Source organism: Ovis aries, chromosome 24, assembly GCF_016772045.2.
Source record: "Ovis aries strain OAR_USU_Benz2616 breed Rambouillet chromosome 24, ARS-UI_Ramb_v3.0, whole genome shotgun sequence".
NCBI lineage: Eukaryota > Metazoa > Chordata > Mammalia > Artiodactyla > Bovidae > Ovis > Ovis aries.
The window spans coordinates 27,299,714-27,315,264 of NC_056077.1; the positions used below are offsets into that span (position 1 = coordinate 27,299,714).

At 55.2% G+C, this 15,551-nt stretch overlaps 1 protein-coding gene across 1 annotated transcript; it reads left to right on the top strand.

Moving 5' to 3' along the window:
* Positions 1-1,892: 1,892 nt before the first annotated feature.
* FBRS (fibrosin) lies at positions 1,893-13,517 on the top strand. Its single transcript, XM_027961145.3, has 18 exons — positions 1,893-2,721; positions 3,013-3,192; positions 3,926-3,961; positions 4,080-4,109; positions 5,172-5,220; positions 5,312-5,612; positions 6,973-7,274; positions 7,480-7,685; positions 7,799-7,843; positions 8,062-8,157; positions 8,393-8,461; positions 9,230-9,259; positions 9,633-9,704; positions 10,015-10,135; positions 10,232-10,312; positions 11,163-11,246; positions 11,388-11,595; positions 11,686-13,517. Exons 1-18 carry the CDS (start codon positions 2,266-2,268, stop codon positions 12,260-12,262), a joined length of 2,943 nt encoding a protein of 980 aa, XP_027816946.1. The 5' UTR covers positions 1,893-2,265; the 3' UTR covers positions 12,263-13,517.
* The last annotated feature ends 2,034 nt before the right edge of the window (positions 13,518-15,551 follow it).

Below are 15,551 nucleotides of genomic sequence, written 5' to 3' on the forward strand. Positions count from 1 at the left end.
CTATGTTTCCACTGCAGGGGCTGCAGGTTCCATTCCTGGTTGGAGGACTAAGAGCCTGCACACTGTGTGGCACAGCAAAAAAAAAAAAAAAAAAAAGGAAGAGGCTGAAAGTCCTAGAGTGGACTAAAGCCCTGTTCTAGATAGCCCTGAGTTCCTTCTAACACACAGGCCAAGAATCTGTTATTGGATTCAAGAACTAATAATAATTAGCTATAAGTAAGCACCTACAACAACCTGTCACAGGTACTTGACCTACAAATAGCCCTATGAGAATTACATCCATTTTATCCATGAGAAAGCAAACTGTCAGTGTAATGTCCACATTAAAAAGGAAACCCAGGCAACCAGAGAACACAAGTGTCACACTACAACTTTCATAACTTAAAGGTAGAATAGTGGCCAGGAGCACAGACTGGAGCTAAGCTTCCTGAGTAAATTCTGCTTAGGAAACTGAAAGTGTATCAATTCCCCTCTCCTGTAAAATGGGGCTGATGGTAGTACCTTCCTAAGAGACTTCTGTCAAATAAGTTCATATATGAGAAAGTGTCCGGCACACAATGCAAACTTTTTCTTGTTAGCACGCAGAACTTAGGCCAGCACTCCTCCTGCACCGAGCAATAACTGGACGCGAAAGCTTCCTTTACGCTCGACTGGCGCTCTCAAGCCGCGTGCTCTAACCACCCGGCACGGCGGGGGATCCCGCTGAGCTGCCAGCGTGATGGTTGTAGCATCACGCGCGTGCGCGAGAAGCCAGACAGCCTGTGGACTAAGCCAAGTGGCAGAAAGGGAGAGAACACATAACTGGCAGTGGACAGTGTCCTTCCGCGGCCGCGCGCCACCCAGCGGCCAACTGTCCCCAACGACTCGCACTCTAGATCCAGATCCTCGGCTAGACGCCGTCAGGAGAGTAGCCAATAAACGAAGAGCAGGAAGAGGCAGGATCATCTGGAGGACCGCCCCAAGCACCTACTTCTAACCAGTTGAGTCACAAGACTTGATGAGGGGCGGAGCTAATCTGACGTATACCAAATCCAAGATTTGAGGGCGGTTACATATTACTCACTCCCTCCCTCCCGCGTTTGACTCCGCCCCTTCGACTTGACGTACATGTCTCAGCCTATCAACGGCTAAGCCTGTAGAGGGGTGAGAGGAAGGGGGCGGAAAGTGGGAGGAGACAGAGAGAGGAAGGAGGCGTAGGCTGAGGAGGAAGAGGGAGGAGGGGCAGGGAAGTCCTGGCGGAGAAGAGACCCAAGACTCCAAAGGAGACGACAGGAGGGTGAGCTGGAGCTCCCCAGCTGCTCAGCAGCCGTTCCGGATTCTTTAAGGAGAACGTCAGACAGAGACGGAGGAAAGAAGGAAGAGACTTTTATGTCGGCAGACAGACAAGCTCTACCCGTCACCGTTGCCTCACATCCGGGGCTTTGGAGGGCTGGCCCCTCGGCCCCGCCCCCCACCTCGCGCCTTTCATGGCGACCGGAGGCGGAGGCTGGAAGAGCTGGGCCTGGAAGAGGCCCCTTTAAATCTCCTTAAAGGGGTGGCCACCGATCTCGGCGGACTACAACGCCAGCCTTTAAAGGGGAAGCCGCCGAACAGACGCTGACAAATTGAGAACTGTGCTGTTGGGAGAATTGGAGCGAGCAGGGGATTCTCATCGCCACTTCTCAAAGCTAGAAGTCCTTTAAATTCAACTTAAAGGGGAAGTGGCCGTTTTTGGAGGACTAGAAACTAACTCCCGAGCCCTTAAAGGGGCGGCCTGCTGTTTGGAGAACCCGGGACTCCTTAAAGGGGTGGCCTCTTTTAGCCGGAGGACTTGAGGCACTTTTAAAGGGGAGGTCGACGTTTCGGGGCGAGCTCTCGGCCCCTTTTAAAGGGGTGGCCCTTCCTCTTCCTCGGGGAGACTTGTCTCGACCCCTGGTAGGGGGCGGCCACCGAACTAGGCCGGTCGGACACCGTCGGGTCGTCTTAAAGGAGTCAGGGACTGGACAACTTGAGGCCTTGCCTTAAAGGGACGGCCGCCCCGTTTTCGCTGTCTCGGCCCCGCCGGCCCCACAGGGGGGGCTCTCGGGCTTGTCGCCCCGGGGGCGGCGCCGGCTCCCTGGGCCTTGGCCTTGGGGCACGCTCGGGGCGAGCAGATCCTGCTTTAAAGGGAAAGCCGTGGCCCTCTCGTCCCTGTGCAGCCGCCAGCGCCGCGCCTGCGACCCCGGGCCTGCGGACAGGCCGCTCCGGGGCCCGCCGCCTCCGGATGCGGCGCTGAGGGCGGTCGCCATGGAGACGGCAGCGGCCGCGGCTCCTGGCCCGGGCTGGGTCGCTGAGGGGGAGCGGCGGCGGCGGCGCTGCTCGCGCCGAGACCGAGACCGGGAGCAGCGGCGCCGCCGAGGTCCCGGCGGCGACGCGCCCCGGGCCCTGTTGGCCGCCCCGCGCGGCTCCTCGTCCTCGTCGTCGCCGCCGCCGCCGGCCAGGCCGTGGTCGTCAGCTTCGTCTGGAGAGCGGCCCGGAGGCCCGAGACGGCGGCGGCCGCGTCCCAGGCCTCGGCCCCCGCGACCCCGAGCTCGGAAGCGGCCTGCTGGCTCGGGCAGCCGCGGGGAGGAAGAGGAGGAGGAGGAGGAGGGGGGCGCAGACGATGGGGAGGCCGAGGAAGAGCCTGAGGAGGAGGAAGAAGAGGAGGAGGACTTGATCGATGGTTTCGCCATCGCCAGCTTCGCCAGCCTCGAGGCCTTGCAGGTGGGGCCTGTTGGGGCCGGGGACCTTTGGGGGGCTTCAGAGGGCCAGAGAGGAGGGTACGGTGTCTGGAGTGGGTGGAGTTGAGGGGGGAATGCTGGCACCCCAAACCAGAGCAACCGGCTCCTCTGGCCAGGCCTCTGCCCCACCCTGGGGTGGGAGGAGGTAGAGCTAGTCTCCGGGGACCAACCAGGTTACCGGGCCGAGAGCCACTTTGGTAGCTTGGTCACCCCAGAGAGGTGGGGAGCTTTCCTTTCTCCACCATGTAGTTTAGTCCCACCTCCTCCTCCACAGAAGGATGCGTCTCTTCAGCCCCCAGAGCGACTGGAGCATCGGCTGAAGCATTCTGGGAAACGGAAGAGGGGTGGCTCCAGTGGGGCAACTGGGGAACCAGGGGACAGCTCTGATCGAGAGCCTGGCCGGCCCTCTGGGGATCGGGCCCGAAAATGGCCCAATAAGAGGAGAAGGAAAGAGGTGAGCTTGTCCCAGATCCCTGTCCTCTGAAACTGTGAGCCGAGTGTTCTTCATATGGACCCATTTTCCGTCAGTAGTGCTGCTACCCATGGTGAAGTGACCCCAGTCTCTTAGGGCAAAGAGAAAGGCAGAGCATATTTGAGCTCCCACTGCCCCATCCCTGACTGATAAAGACATGTTCACAGTCAGACTTGCCTGCTTTTGGCTGATACTGGGTCTGCCTCGAACATATTGATAATTCAGAGATGTATCGAAAGGATGTTGTTGAATTGTAAATTAGATGTGGTCTCTGCACTCCTTTTCAAGTCGGTGTCAGTCTAGTAGGAAAGAAATAATCTGAGCAAACACCTAGACCAAAACTTGAGAGGCACCAGAAGGTAGAGATCTGGAAGAGATGCTGCAGAAACCCACATGAGGAAGCCACTCATTCTGCCTGGGGGATGGGAGGAGGGTTGTGGTTAGGGAAAGCCCCCTGGGATGTCTTAGTCAGGCCTTGAAGGATAGTCATAAGTTTGCTGAGAAGAGAAATAGGGCTAAGTTGTTTTGGGCAAAAGCGCAGAGATGTGAGAATCTGGTAGATTTGAAAAGTTGCCAGAGCATTGGGAACTGGGTGGGGAATAGAAGACTGAGAACAGGTCGTGAGGGGCCTTCAGTGCCTTGCCAGGGAGCTTAGACTTTATCCAAAGGCCTCGCCAGCCAGCCTCCCTTACCTCTGGACTCTGGTCTTTCTCAGGCCTCCTCCCGTCATTCTCTGGAAGCTGGATACATAGTAAGTGCTCTCCACCTGTACGGGCCCCTCCCTGTTCATTCCCTGTCTGAAACACCCCTTGACCTTGGGCCCCCCTTCTCTTCCCTGTTGTGACACCCCTGTCTTTCCTTCTCCCCAGTGTGATGCAGAAAGTGATCTGGACGAGAGGGTGAGTGGGGCTAGAGCTTGTTGGGTGGGCAGTATTACAGCTCATGAACTGTGCCTTAAAGGTCTCCTTGTACAGCAGACAGAGCCTTCCCTTAAGTGGGGAAAGTGAGTTAAGTCGAGCCAGAAATAGATGTTTGGGGAGGATGCGTGGGGCAAGTGGGCAGGTTGGGGGGTGGGGGGGATTGAGAAAGTAAATGACAAGTTTTATTTGGTAATGGGAGCCAACTGACCAAAGAGTCAAAGGCCTATGCCTTCCTGTTCTATCCTTTCCAAAGCGCTTGGAGATACCAGTGGTTCTCCACGGAAACCCAGGGTGGCTCTGGAACCCAGTTGGTTCTTCCTGCTGGTTATTAGTCTGCTCCTGTAGATTAGAGTCTGTAGACAATAGTCGTAGCAGTGAGGACACTGAACTGTTGTACACAATGTAAGAACATATGCTATGAAGGTGCGTTTCACTTTGTTTTTAGGGCTGATGTGCTAGCTTTGAAAGTGTGTTCTAGCAGTTGATGCTCTTCTGTCACTAACTAAATGTGTGTTCCCTGATGTGTGTCTGGCTGTGGTTTAAAAAGTTGACTGGACAGGGACTTCTGTAGTGGAGCAAATAGTCCTTGTCCGTCTGATCAGGGCACTAGTGGGAGGCAGGGAGCCTATTGTCAAGAAAACCTGAATCTGAGTTTTTATGAAGAATCTCCAGATTTCTAAGTATTTGCAGTTAGTTTAAAACTTTTGGTGACATTTATGGACCAAATAGATGTATAGGTAGACAGTCTGTGCCAGCAGTTAGTGATATCTGACATTTTTGCCTTGATTTGTCTGTTTCTCTGTTACTTCTGTACTGCCTCAGTTCAGTCTTCCTGGCCTATCAGATGCACAGGCTTAGTTGCTCTACTCTTTTCCCCGAGCATTGGGCCTCCTAGAGCCCACAGTCTTCAGTGGATTTCAGCTAAGCTGATGGAATAGACTTGTCACCACTACCAGTGCCTAGCCAACTGCAGAGGCTGTTGGCCTTCCTGGGTGAAGGCCTGACCTGACCAGAACCTGTGTCCCTATCCTTCTTCCTCAGGTCTCCGATGATGACCTCGACCCGTCCTTTACTGTCTCAACCAGCAAAGGTTGGTCCCAAGGGCTGGGGTTGGAGACAAGGGAGGGAAATTGGGTAAGCATGGTCCTTAACTGAGTATGTCTGCCGTCCTGCCCTCACAGCCTCGGGCCCCCACGGCGCCTTCAATGGGAACTGTGAAGCAAAACTCTCCGTAGTCCCTAAAGTGTCGGGCCTGGAGCGGAGCCAGGAACAGCCCCCAGGGCCCGACCCGCTGCTAGTGCCTTTCCCCCCGAAGGAACCACCGCCTCCACCGGCCCCTCGGCCTCCTGTCTCACCCCCTGCACCCCTGCCGGCCGCCCCCAGTCTGCCACCCCCACCCCAGCCCCAGCTGCAGCTTCGGGTTTCGCCTTTTGGCCTCCGCACTTCCCCCTATGGCAGCAGCCTGGACCTCAGCACTGGCAGGTGAGTGATTGGGAGGTCTGGCCAGGTCTGGAAAGGCCTGGTCATTTTGGTGCCAACCCCTGCATTCTGTGTCTGGGGGCATGGGTTGGTTCCTGTGGGATATCACTTGAAAAGGGATTTTGGGCTAAAAAGTTTGAGAGATACTGTGGGACAAATTTAAAGAGATTACTACAGGACTTCTCAAAATCCTTTATACCTTGACTTGCAGAGGAATCCAGTTTATGCCGTTTCCCAATTTTATTTCCCAAGGTTTTTTTTTTTTGTAAGGCACATCTCTTAGGAATAGTGTTGTTTGGAACATACTTTGGGAAATGCTGACATGATGACTAAGAGTGCTGACTTTGGTGTTATTCAGACCTGGATTCAAATTCTTACTCTGCCACTTAATGGCTGTGTGATTTTTGACAAGTCACTTAACCTCTCTGAGCCTCAATTTTTTCTTTCTGTAAAATGAAATAATAATAGTACCTTCATTGTAAAGCGGTCGGGAGGATTAATTATGAGTTAATGCAGTGTTTCCCAAAGTGTGTACACACTTTTGTTAGTGGTGTGTGAGAGAATTTTAGATGGTACGTGAGTAAAATTTTTTCAGTTTTGATGTGTTTTTAAAAAAAATACAAGTAGTATCTCAGCCCCTTAATTTTACACATTGCTCTTTCGTGAGGCCAAGTGGAAAAGAAACTGAGTTAAGTTTAAAGAAGTAAAAGGTACAAGGGGTCCCAGGGATGCGGCAGCAGTTGGGAAGGTGATGTGAAATGTTGGAGACTTGGATTAGCATATAAAGCAGATGACAGCACTTGGCATACAGTAAGTGCTTACTAAAGGATAAGAATTAATGACACTTCAATGATTAATGCAATTTTTGTTGTTATTGTTATCATCATTATCATTTTTTCCCTTATTGAGAAAACTAAGGCTCAGAGAGAGGCAGTGACTTGCTCAAGGTCACCCAGGGTGTTAATGGTAAGATGGGCCTCGAATTCAGGCCTCCTGACTCCTACACCAGGCCAGCGCAGTGCTGCTTCCACTGTCTTCGGGTGGGAACCCAGGTGGCCTGTTGTAATTAAGCGTCAAAATGAATGATATGTTTTGTGCTGTGATTGAGTCAGAAAAGGGAAAGACCAGAGGCATCAGAAGCAGCTGTGTAGAAGGAGACAGGAGGAGGGGGGATTGTTGGGTGTGGGAGGTACCTCCGTCTGAGGATGGGTTCCCTGGGTGGGGGGTAGGGGTCCTGGGGGCCGGGTTCTACCACCTTCCATGTTGGAGAACCAGGGTCAAGGTATCTCCCAGGCTTCTGACCCCCTCCCGTCAGAGCTGGCACCTCCCAGCCCCTCACTCATCTCCCCACTTCTCTCCCCAGCTCTTCACGGCCGCCCCCCAAGGCCCCGGCCCCTCCCGTGGCTCAACCTCCCCCCTCATCATCCTCTTCGTCCTCTTCCTCCTCATCTGCCTCCTCCTCGTCCGCGCAGCTCACCCACCGGCCCCCGACGCCCTCACTGCCCCTGCCTTTATCCACCCACAGCTTCCCCCCTCCTGGGCTTCGGCCCCCCCCACCACCCCACCACCCCTCCTTGTTCTCCCCTGGCCCCACCCTGCCCCCACCCCCACCCCTGCTGCAGGTGCCAGGGCACCCTGGGGCCTCAGCCGCTAACGCCCTTTCTGGTGAGTTTGGGATCCTGGCCGGGGGGCGGGGGGCCATGGCCCTGGGCTTGGGCCCATTTGACTTCGGGGCATCTGGACCTTAGCAGGCAGCAGGGCTTGAGGAGGGAGTGGCCCACGGCCAGAAGGGAAGGCCAGTCACCCGGGCCCAAGGAGGCTGCCATGGTGGCTACAGATGTTAAAGCCTTCTCCCCCTCCCCTCCCACAGAGCAGGACCTGATCGGCCAGGACCTGAACTCTCGCTACCTGAATGCCCAGGGTGGCCCCGAGGTGGTGGGGGCAGGGGGCTCGGCCCGGCCCCTGGCCTTCCAGTTCCACCAGCACAACCACCAGCACCAGCACACCCACCAGCACACCCACCAGCACTTCACCCCTTACCCCCCGGGCCTGCTGCCACCCCACGGCCCCCACATGGTGAGCTCATTGGGCCAGTGATGAGACTCAGAGACCTGGGAGGGAGGGTGTGGCTTCCAGGGGAAAGCCCTGGGTTCCTGGCTGGCAGCTTACTCTTCCCTTCTCTTCCCTAGTTTGAGAAATATCCAGGAAAGATGGAAGGCCTTTTCCGGCATAATGTGAGTGTGTGTGTGTGGTGCGTGGGCATGGATATATCAGTGCGTGTGGCCCTGACTGTGGGGGTCCAGTCTTCAGCTTCCAAAGCAAGAGCCTTGAGCCTGGGAGAGCTCCCTGGGGGAGGGTGGGGGGTCTAGGGTGGAGGCCAGTGGACCGATGAGCAGACCAGCCCTGGGCTGCACCTCCACCCCCAGTTGGACTAGTCCCCTTCTCTCCACAGCCGTATACGGCCTTCCCTCCCGCAGTGCCCGGCCTCCCTCCGGGCCTCCCGCCGGCTGTCTCCTTTGGCTCCCTGCAGGGGGCCTTCCAGCCCAAGGTGAGCTCCCAACCCAGCACCACCACCACCTCACACTCCTTACAAACCCAGGCACCCCTGGAACCATGTACCTTCTCATTCCCCCAAAGCACGCCCCTCCTCCTGCCCTCACCCTATGGATCCAGGTTTTTTCAAAGCCGTACTCCCTCCCAGTCCCAGCCCCAAGCTTGATTCTAGCCCCCTTTTACACCTGGCATCAGCTCCTCTGACTGATCCCTCCACTCCCCTTTCTCAGAGCACGAACCCCGAGCTGCCACCACGACTGGGGCCAGTGCCGAGCGGGCTTCCCCAAAAGGGGACACAGGTGAGGGGGGGTCAAGGCAGGTCCAAGATCTGTTGAGGGAGAGCAGTGCTGACTTGAGAGTGACCCCCTGATCCCTCTCTTTAATATGTGATCAGGGGTATCCGTGAGAATCTGAGGAGAGGGAATTTCTGTCGGTGAATGCTTTCTCAGGCATGAGGGATAGGAATTTTGTGAAGTTGCCCCAGAAATAAGATTACTAGGACAGTAGTTTTTATAAGGGTTTTCAGGGTTTTTTTTTTTTTAAGTCATAGCATTCTTTTTTTTAAATGACATCATACCAGGAAGTTCTGTCCTTAATGAAAAGATAAGCTGCCCCTTTGTGACAAGACATGGGCAACAGTCTTAAAGCCCAGGGCTCTAGGAACATCATGAAAAGCATAGGATATAGTTGCTAAAGAGACTAGACCAGAGGTTTTCCAGCTGCTTTTAACCATTGTAAAGATATTTTTCTAAAAAAATCTTAAGCAGACCCTCATTATACATGAAACTGTCAATCAGAGAGCAGCTCTTTTCTGAGAAACCTGCTGCCCACTAACGCATTCTACAGCCTTCTAGGCAGGGCACCTCCTTGGGGCCAGGTTCAATAACTTGGTGCTGGAAGGGAGATGCCTGGAGTGGGAGAAACGGGGAAAAGGAAAGGTTTGCGGGCGCCACACAAGGTCTTAGGGAGGTGCTTTGGTGGGCGGGGTACTGGGGACTATGGAGATGAGGTGCCCAGGTCAGTAAATGGGTTTGAACTGCCGCCAATCTCTGCTTTGCCCTTCCCAGATCCCTGACCATTTCCGGCCACCTTTGAGGGTGAGTTTGGTGAGGACCTCAGGCTGCATGAGGCTGGGGGCTGGCGTCAGCGTGTTTGTCTGATGGGTGGGTCTTGCTTGGGAATAAGCCAGAAGCCCAAGACGTGGAGGCAGCCAGATGGAACAGCAGGAAACAAAAGGCTTGCAAAGGTTCACACATAGCAGGCAGTGGGACCTTGGGCAAGACTGTTTCTCTCTCTGAGCCTCAAAAGTTTCCTAGGCTGTGAAATGAACCTAGTCCTAACCCCTCACTTGTGGGGGTTGACAGTGGGGATGTTGTGTGGCGATGCTGGGCCCAGGGCCAGGTCTGGAGTGGGTGATGAGTGAACGTTCTTTCCTTCCCTTTCCCTTTGGTCATCCTTCTGGGGCGGCAGAAACCAGGGAAGTGGTGTGCCATGCACGTGCGCGTGGCTTACATGATCCTGAGACACCAGGAAAAGATGAAGGTACTGGGGCCGGAGGGCTGGGGAGAGCGGGCCTGCCTGAGGTCTGGGTGTCTACCTTCAGTGGAGCTTGGCAGAATCTTGGCCAGAAACGTCCTCTCCTATCCCTGGTCACTGCCTGAGCAATTCCACAGTCAGTACTAGGTTTTCTAGCTAACTGGGAGGTGGTCAGAGAAGGTTTGGAGAGAGGCTGAGACCCACCCTAGCCCTCCCTTGGCACCAGCCAGCTCTCGGAGGGGGCCTCAGGGTGGAAGAGCAAGAGCAGGACCACACCTGCCTCCTCACTCACTGCCCCTTTCCCTGTCCCATGCAGGGCGACTCCCACAAGCTTGACTTTCGGAACGACCTCCTGCCCTGCCTTCCGGGGCCCTATGGGGCCCTGCCCCCTGGGCAGGAGCTCTCCCACCCGGCCGCCTCCCTCTTCACTGCGACTGGTGAGTCTGGCCAGCCCTCTCTGGGCCTGAGGGTGCCCACCTGTAGCCCGAGGCCCACCTTGCACACACTCAGCCTCATCCGCCTCTCTGCCCCAGGTGCCGTCCATGCTGCAGCCAACCCTTTCACGGCAGCTCCCGGGGCCCACGGACCCTTTCTGAGTCCCAGCACCCACATTGGTAAGAGCCAAGGGCATGTTGGGGCAACCCAGGCCTTGACCCTGACTTCTTGGAGGTGTTAGCAGAGGATTGAAATTAAACCTGATAGGCAGCTGGAATGGAGGGTAGACCAGGGTCCGCTTGCTTCGTGACCTCGAGCAAGTTACTCTCCCTGCTCTGAGCCTTGATTTTACAATCTGTAAAATGGGATAACAAAGGGCAGAGTTATCACGAGTCCTCGCCAGCTCACTGTCTGCAATAGCCAGGGGTAGGGGGAAGAGGCATGTAGAGGAAGGCTGTGCAGCATGGTCCCTGGCTCCCAGTGGTCTCGGCCAGCTTCTTGGGGAGATTTATCCTAGTTTGGATGAACAAGGAGGAATTGAGCCGGCTGGCCCAGGGAAAGGTGTTCCAGAAGAGGCAATGGTGAGATTTCCCCAGCTGGCAAGTTAGGTGTTCTCACTGGCCATGTGACATACACAAAGTCAAGGTTCAGTTGCATACAGGTGGGAGGCAGCTAGCAGAGGTTCCTCAGGCGAGTGGCTGGCTCTTGAGCTGGCCTGGGTGGCGGGTATAGGGGAATGTGGGGTAAGAGCCTGACCTTGGAGTCAGAGGCCTGGATTAGGGATACCGCTCGCTGGTTAGATGACCACTGATGGGCAAGTCACTTCACCTCTCTGAGCCTGTTTGATCTTCCTTAAGTGGGAATGATCCTGCCTCCCTCATGGAACTTATGCCATTAAACAACACATTGCACATTAAACCTCAGTACCTTTCCAAGGCCTGCTTGCTGACCAGCCTCTTTGCCAGTCCATGATGCCTGTTCAGAGCCGGCTGCCCAGTGCTCTGACCGTCCCCCGCTTTTCTCCCACAGATCCCTTTGGGCGTCCCACAAGCTTCGCCTCCTTGGCTGCCCTCTCCAACGGGGCCTTTGGAGGCCTGGGCAGCCCCACATTCAGTGAGTGCTGGAGCGGATGGGGAGGGCTGGGGTGGGGACTAGGGCAGTGGGTTGCTGTGCTCAGGCAGGGGGCCGGGAGGGTGCCTGAGTGGGCCCTGCCACGCCTGGCTCCCACCATCTTTTGCTCTGTCCTCTGTCTAGACTCCGGCGCCGTCTTTGCCCAGAAAGAAAGTCCAGGGGCCCCACCAGCCTTCGCCTCCCCCCCAGACCCATGGGGCCGCCTGCATCGCAGTCCTCTGGCCTTTCCTGCCTGGGTCCGGCCCCCTGAGGCTGCCCGGACCCCGGGCTCAGACAAAGAGCGGCCGGTAGAGCGGAGGGAGCCCTCTCTCACCAAGGAGGAGAAGGACAGGTGTGGTTTCACGCGCTCCCCACCTGCCCAGCCCTCTGCCTGCCGCCCGCCATCCATCTAAGCTCCTTCATCCTCTCCTCACCTCCCCAGGGACCTCCCCTTTTCCCGGCCCCAGCTCCGAGTTTCTCCTGCTACTCCCAAGGCCCGGGCTGGCGAGGAAGGGGCCCGGCCCACCAAGGAGTCGGTGCGGGTAAAGGAGGAGCGGAAGGAAGAGGCCGCTGCTGCCGCCGCCGCCGCCGCTGCTGCCGCTGCCGCCGCCGCCGCCGCCACCACCGGGCCCCAAGGCCTTCACCTGCTGTTTGAGAGGCCCCGGCCACCCCCGTTTCTGGGCCCTAGTCCTCCAGAGCGCTGTGCTGGCTTCCTAGAGCCAACCTGGTTGGCTGGGCCCCCTCGCCTCGCTAGGCCGCCCCGCTTCTATGAGGCGGGAGAGGAGCTAACTGGACCTGGGGCCGTGGCCGCCGCCCGCCTCTATGGTCTGGAGCCTGCCCATCCCCTGCTCTACAGCCGCTTGGCTCCGCCGCCACCACCGACTGCAGCCCCAGGAACCCCTCACCTTCTCAGCAAGACCCCACCAGGAGCCCTTTTGGGGGCACCACCTCCGCTTGTGCCCGCCCCCCGGCCTAGTTCCCCTCCTCGGGCCCCTGGCCCAGCCCGGGCTGACAGGTGAGGGAAGGTGAGGGGCAGGGGCATAGCTCCATCCCCCCTTTCTTCTGACAAGGTCCTAGAGCTGAGGTTTTCAAGCCAGGGCTGGAGGGCAGAGGTCATGACCTCACCAGCCACCTCTGAGGTCATGGAATCTGGGAGCAGAAGTCTCAACCCCCATGAGATCACGCATCAGTTGGACCTTGGGGTCACTGGGAGGGCAGAGGTCACAAGCCTCTAGAGAGGTTTGTGTGTGTGTCTGAGAGAGAGAGAGAGAGTGTGTGTGTGTGTGTGTGTGTGTGTGTGTGTGTGTGTGTGTGTGTGTATTTGAGAGTGGGGGTCATTTCAGAGGTCACGTCTCATGATCTCCTGAGGTGCACCACTGCCCCTTCTGAGGGCCCCTAGGCCCTTGGCCCGCCTCCCCAAGGGCTCACTAAGCCAGAGGCCAAAGTGCCCCCCTCCTCGTCACCTACCACCCAAGTCCTCATGCCCTCTCAGGGCTGGGGGAAGAGGGGCTAAAGGAAGGGGGGTTCCGTGTACATATTTATCTCCCCTTCCACATAGCCCCCGAGACCTTTTGTACATTTTTACAGGGGTGCCCCTCCGAATAATCCCCCTTCCTGGTTAATTAAATCCTAAGACTGGTGCTGTGTTCCTAGCCTCTGGCCTCTCTGTGGGGGGAGGGGGAATTAAGGGGGAAGAGCTGGGAGGGGACAGGCAGGAACCCAGGGGTTATTCCTGGGAATACGGGGACCAGCAGGAGGGGGACCAACAGGGGAAAGGACCTGGGTACCTAGGCCAGAAAGAAGGGCAGATGCGTCCTGCTTGACTGACAGCCCGGGTTCCCCCCACCTGCTCCTGTTACCTCTGTGCCCTGCCTCCCCAAAGGCACAACCTCTAAGCTTCATACTCCACCTCTTAGTGGCTTGGTCCCAACCCCCCACTCTTATTCCAAGTGCCCCCAGGATTCCTGGGCCCTGCTCTCCAGAACCCTGTCCCCCAGAACCCTGCCCCAGGCTGAGGAGGGGGCCAGAGAAGGTCACCATGTACCACACACCAAAGAAGGGGGTCGGCCTGGGGGTGGGCCACATAGGCAGCTTCTTCAGCAGCCTCTTGGCAGCAGCCCCAGCCTTCCCAAAGCAGCAGGTGCCCCCAGGCTGGGGCCCAACCTAGAAGGCAGGGGTCGGTTTAACGATAACAACGTTGACTTTTTTTCCCCAGTGGGGCTTATTCTGTAACATGATGCGGATATTTATATAAAAACCGAGTGTTACAATGAGGCCCCTTGGCTCCTCTTTGTGTTTGGATCACCTGGCGGGGTATTGGGTTGGGTCCTGGGGTCAGGGAGGGATGAGGACAATACTGCCCGTGTCCTGATGAAGGTTTTACCCTCCTTCCCACCTGGGCAGTCTGTTCTCCATCTGGAGGGGTTGGATTGGAGTGTTGGGCAATGAAGTTTTTTATACTTTTTGGCCGCAAGGACTACATATTCCAGTTGACCTTGAACACAGGTTTGAGCTGCACAGGTCCACTTATATGTGGACTTTTGTCAACAAATACCTCTTACAGTACCGCGCGATCAATGGTTGGTTGACTCCACTCCACGGATGCGGGACCACTGACAGGGAGGGCCAACTATAGCACCTGAGCATCTATCAACACCCAAGCCGCATACCCTTCAGAGGCAAATGCTGTCGATCACTTGGTGTTGGTGTTCACCTGCGCATGTATATGGACATGCGTAGTAACTAGTGTTAGATAAGATGTGTAATTTTTTAAATTGACTTTTTAAATACGTGGTCATTATAAAACTATAAATACACAAATACTTAGTACAAAGAAAAAATGCTTTATAATCCCATTCCTCAGAGATGGTCACTGTTAACTGTTGGGCATATTCCTCCAGTTACTTGGTATGCTTAAAATATTATGAAAAAATGGGATCCTGTGAAATGTACTATTTTACAACTCTCATTTTACAGTTAACATCCTTTGGTATAATCATTTAAAAAGCAAGTGACTACTAAACTAAGCTACAAAAGCTGGCTCTCACCCAAACTACCCAGAATTGACTTGTTCCAAGTGTACCCATCGATCACCTTAGGAAAGACAGATCCAGCGTTCTCTGCCACCGCCACACATACCTGACTTCTCGGGAGGACTCAAGCCTAGTTCATGCTGACAAGTCAGAAATGGATTGGCCAGGAGAAACTTGGCTTGCACACAAGGTTTCGCCTGGCAGTTCTTGTTCTCAGCTTCTCTTGAAAACTCATCTGTTGACACTGTACCTACTTCCCCTATGACTGTCCTTTGAGATGGGGCGTATTCTCTCCAGATTGCCACTGTCATTTCCAATCCATTGTTTAGGAACAGGCCACTGTCATGATTCCTGGCACCTCCCTGGTCCCCGTAAGCATTTGAGTGTGGAATTCTCAGGGAAGTGCTTTCTAGACACGTATATCCAATGTCTCCTAGATCTCTCCCACAAGTACCTCAGATCCCTGATGCTATGCACCACCTCACCCCTACTCCATTTCTACCTCTGAGAGTTTTAACAGAGCCAAAGTCAGAAACCTCCTTTGTCTGCCTTTTATTCCTTCAGTGGCTATTCGCTGCATCCATCATGCTAGGTGCTGACCTAGTACCTGGAGATACAGGAGTAAACAACAAAAGCCCAGCATTCCTAGAGCTTACATGCTACAGTGAGAGAGGAACAGTAAACGCATACGAGATGAAAGAGTGAAATGAAAGAGTCCTGATAACTATTATCTTCCATTGACCCATCTCCTACTCTGACCTAACTCGGGCAGCTCTTCAGGCAGAGGTAAAGGGGGAGTCCAGAAAAGACTGTCAACATTGGGGAAGAACAAAACAAAACCATGATCATTTACCATCGAGGTGCTGCTATTTGGAAGTGTGTATCTTGCCCTGAATGAACTCAGGAGAGTAGCTGTGTAATCTTAAAGAATGTGCTCATTTTTGTGCCATGGTTTCCTTATTAAATGGAGGGTTTTAAAAACAACAAATTTTGTTGTTATCATTGTTCCCTCGCTGAGTCATGTCGAACTCTTTGCAACCCCATGGACTGTAGCACACTAGTCTCCTCTGCCCTCCACAATCTCCTGGAGTTTGTTCAAATTCACATCCACTGAGTCAGTGATGCCAACGAACCATCTCATCCTCTGTCACCCTCTTCTCCTGCCACCTTCAATCTTTCCCAGCATCAGGGCCTTTTCCAATGAGTTGGCTCTTCAAATCAGGTGGCCAAAGTATTGGAGCTTCAGATTCAGCATCAATCCTTCCAATGAATATAT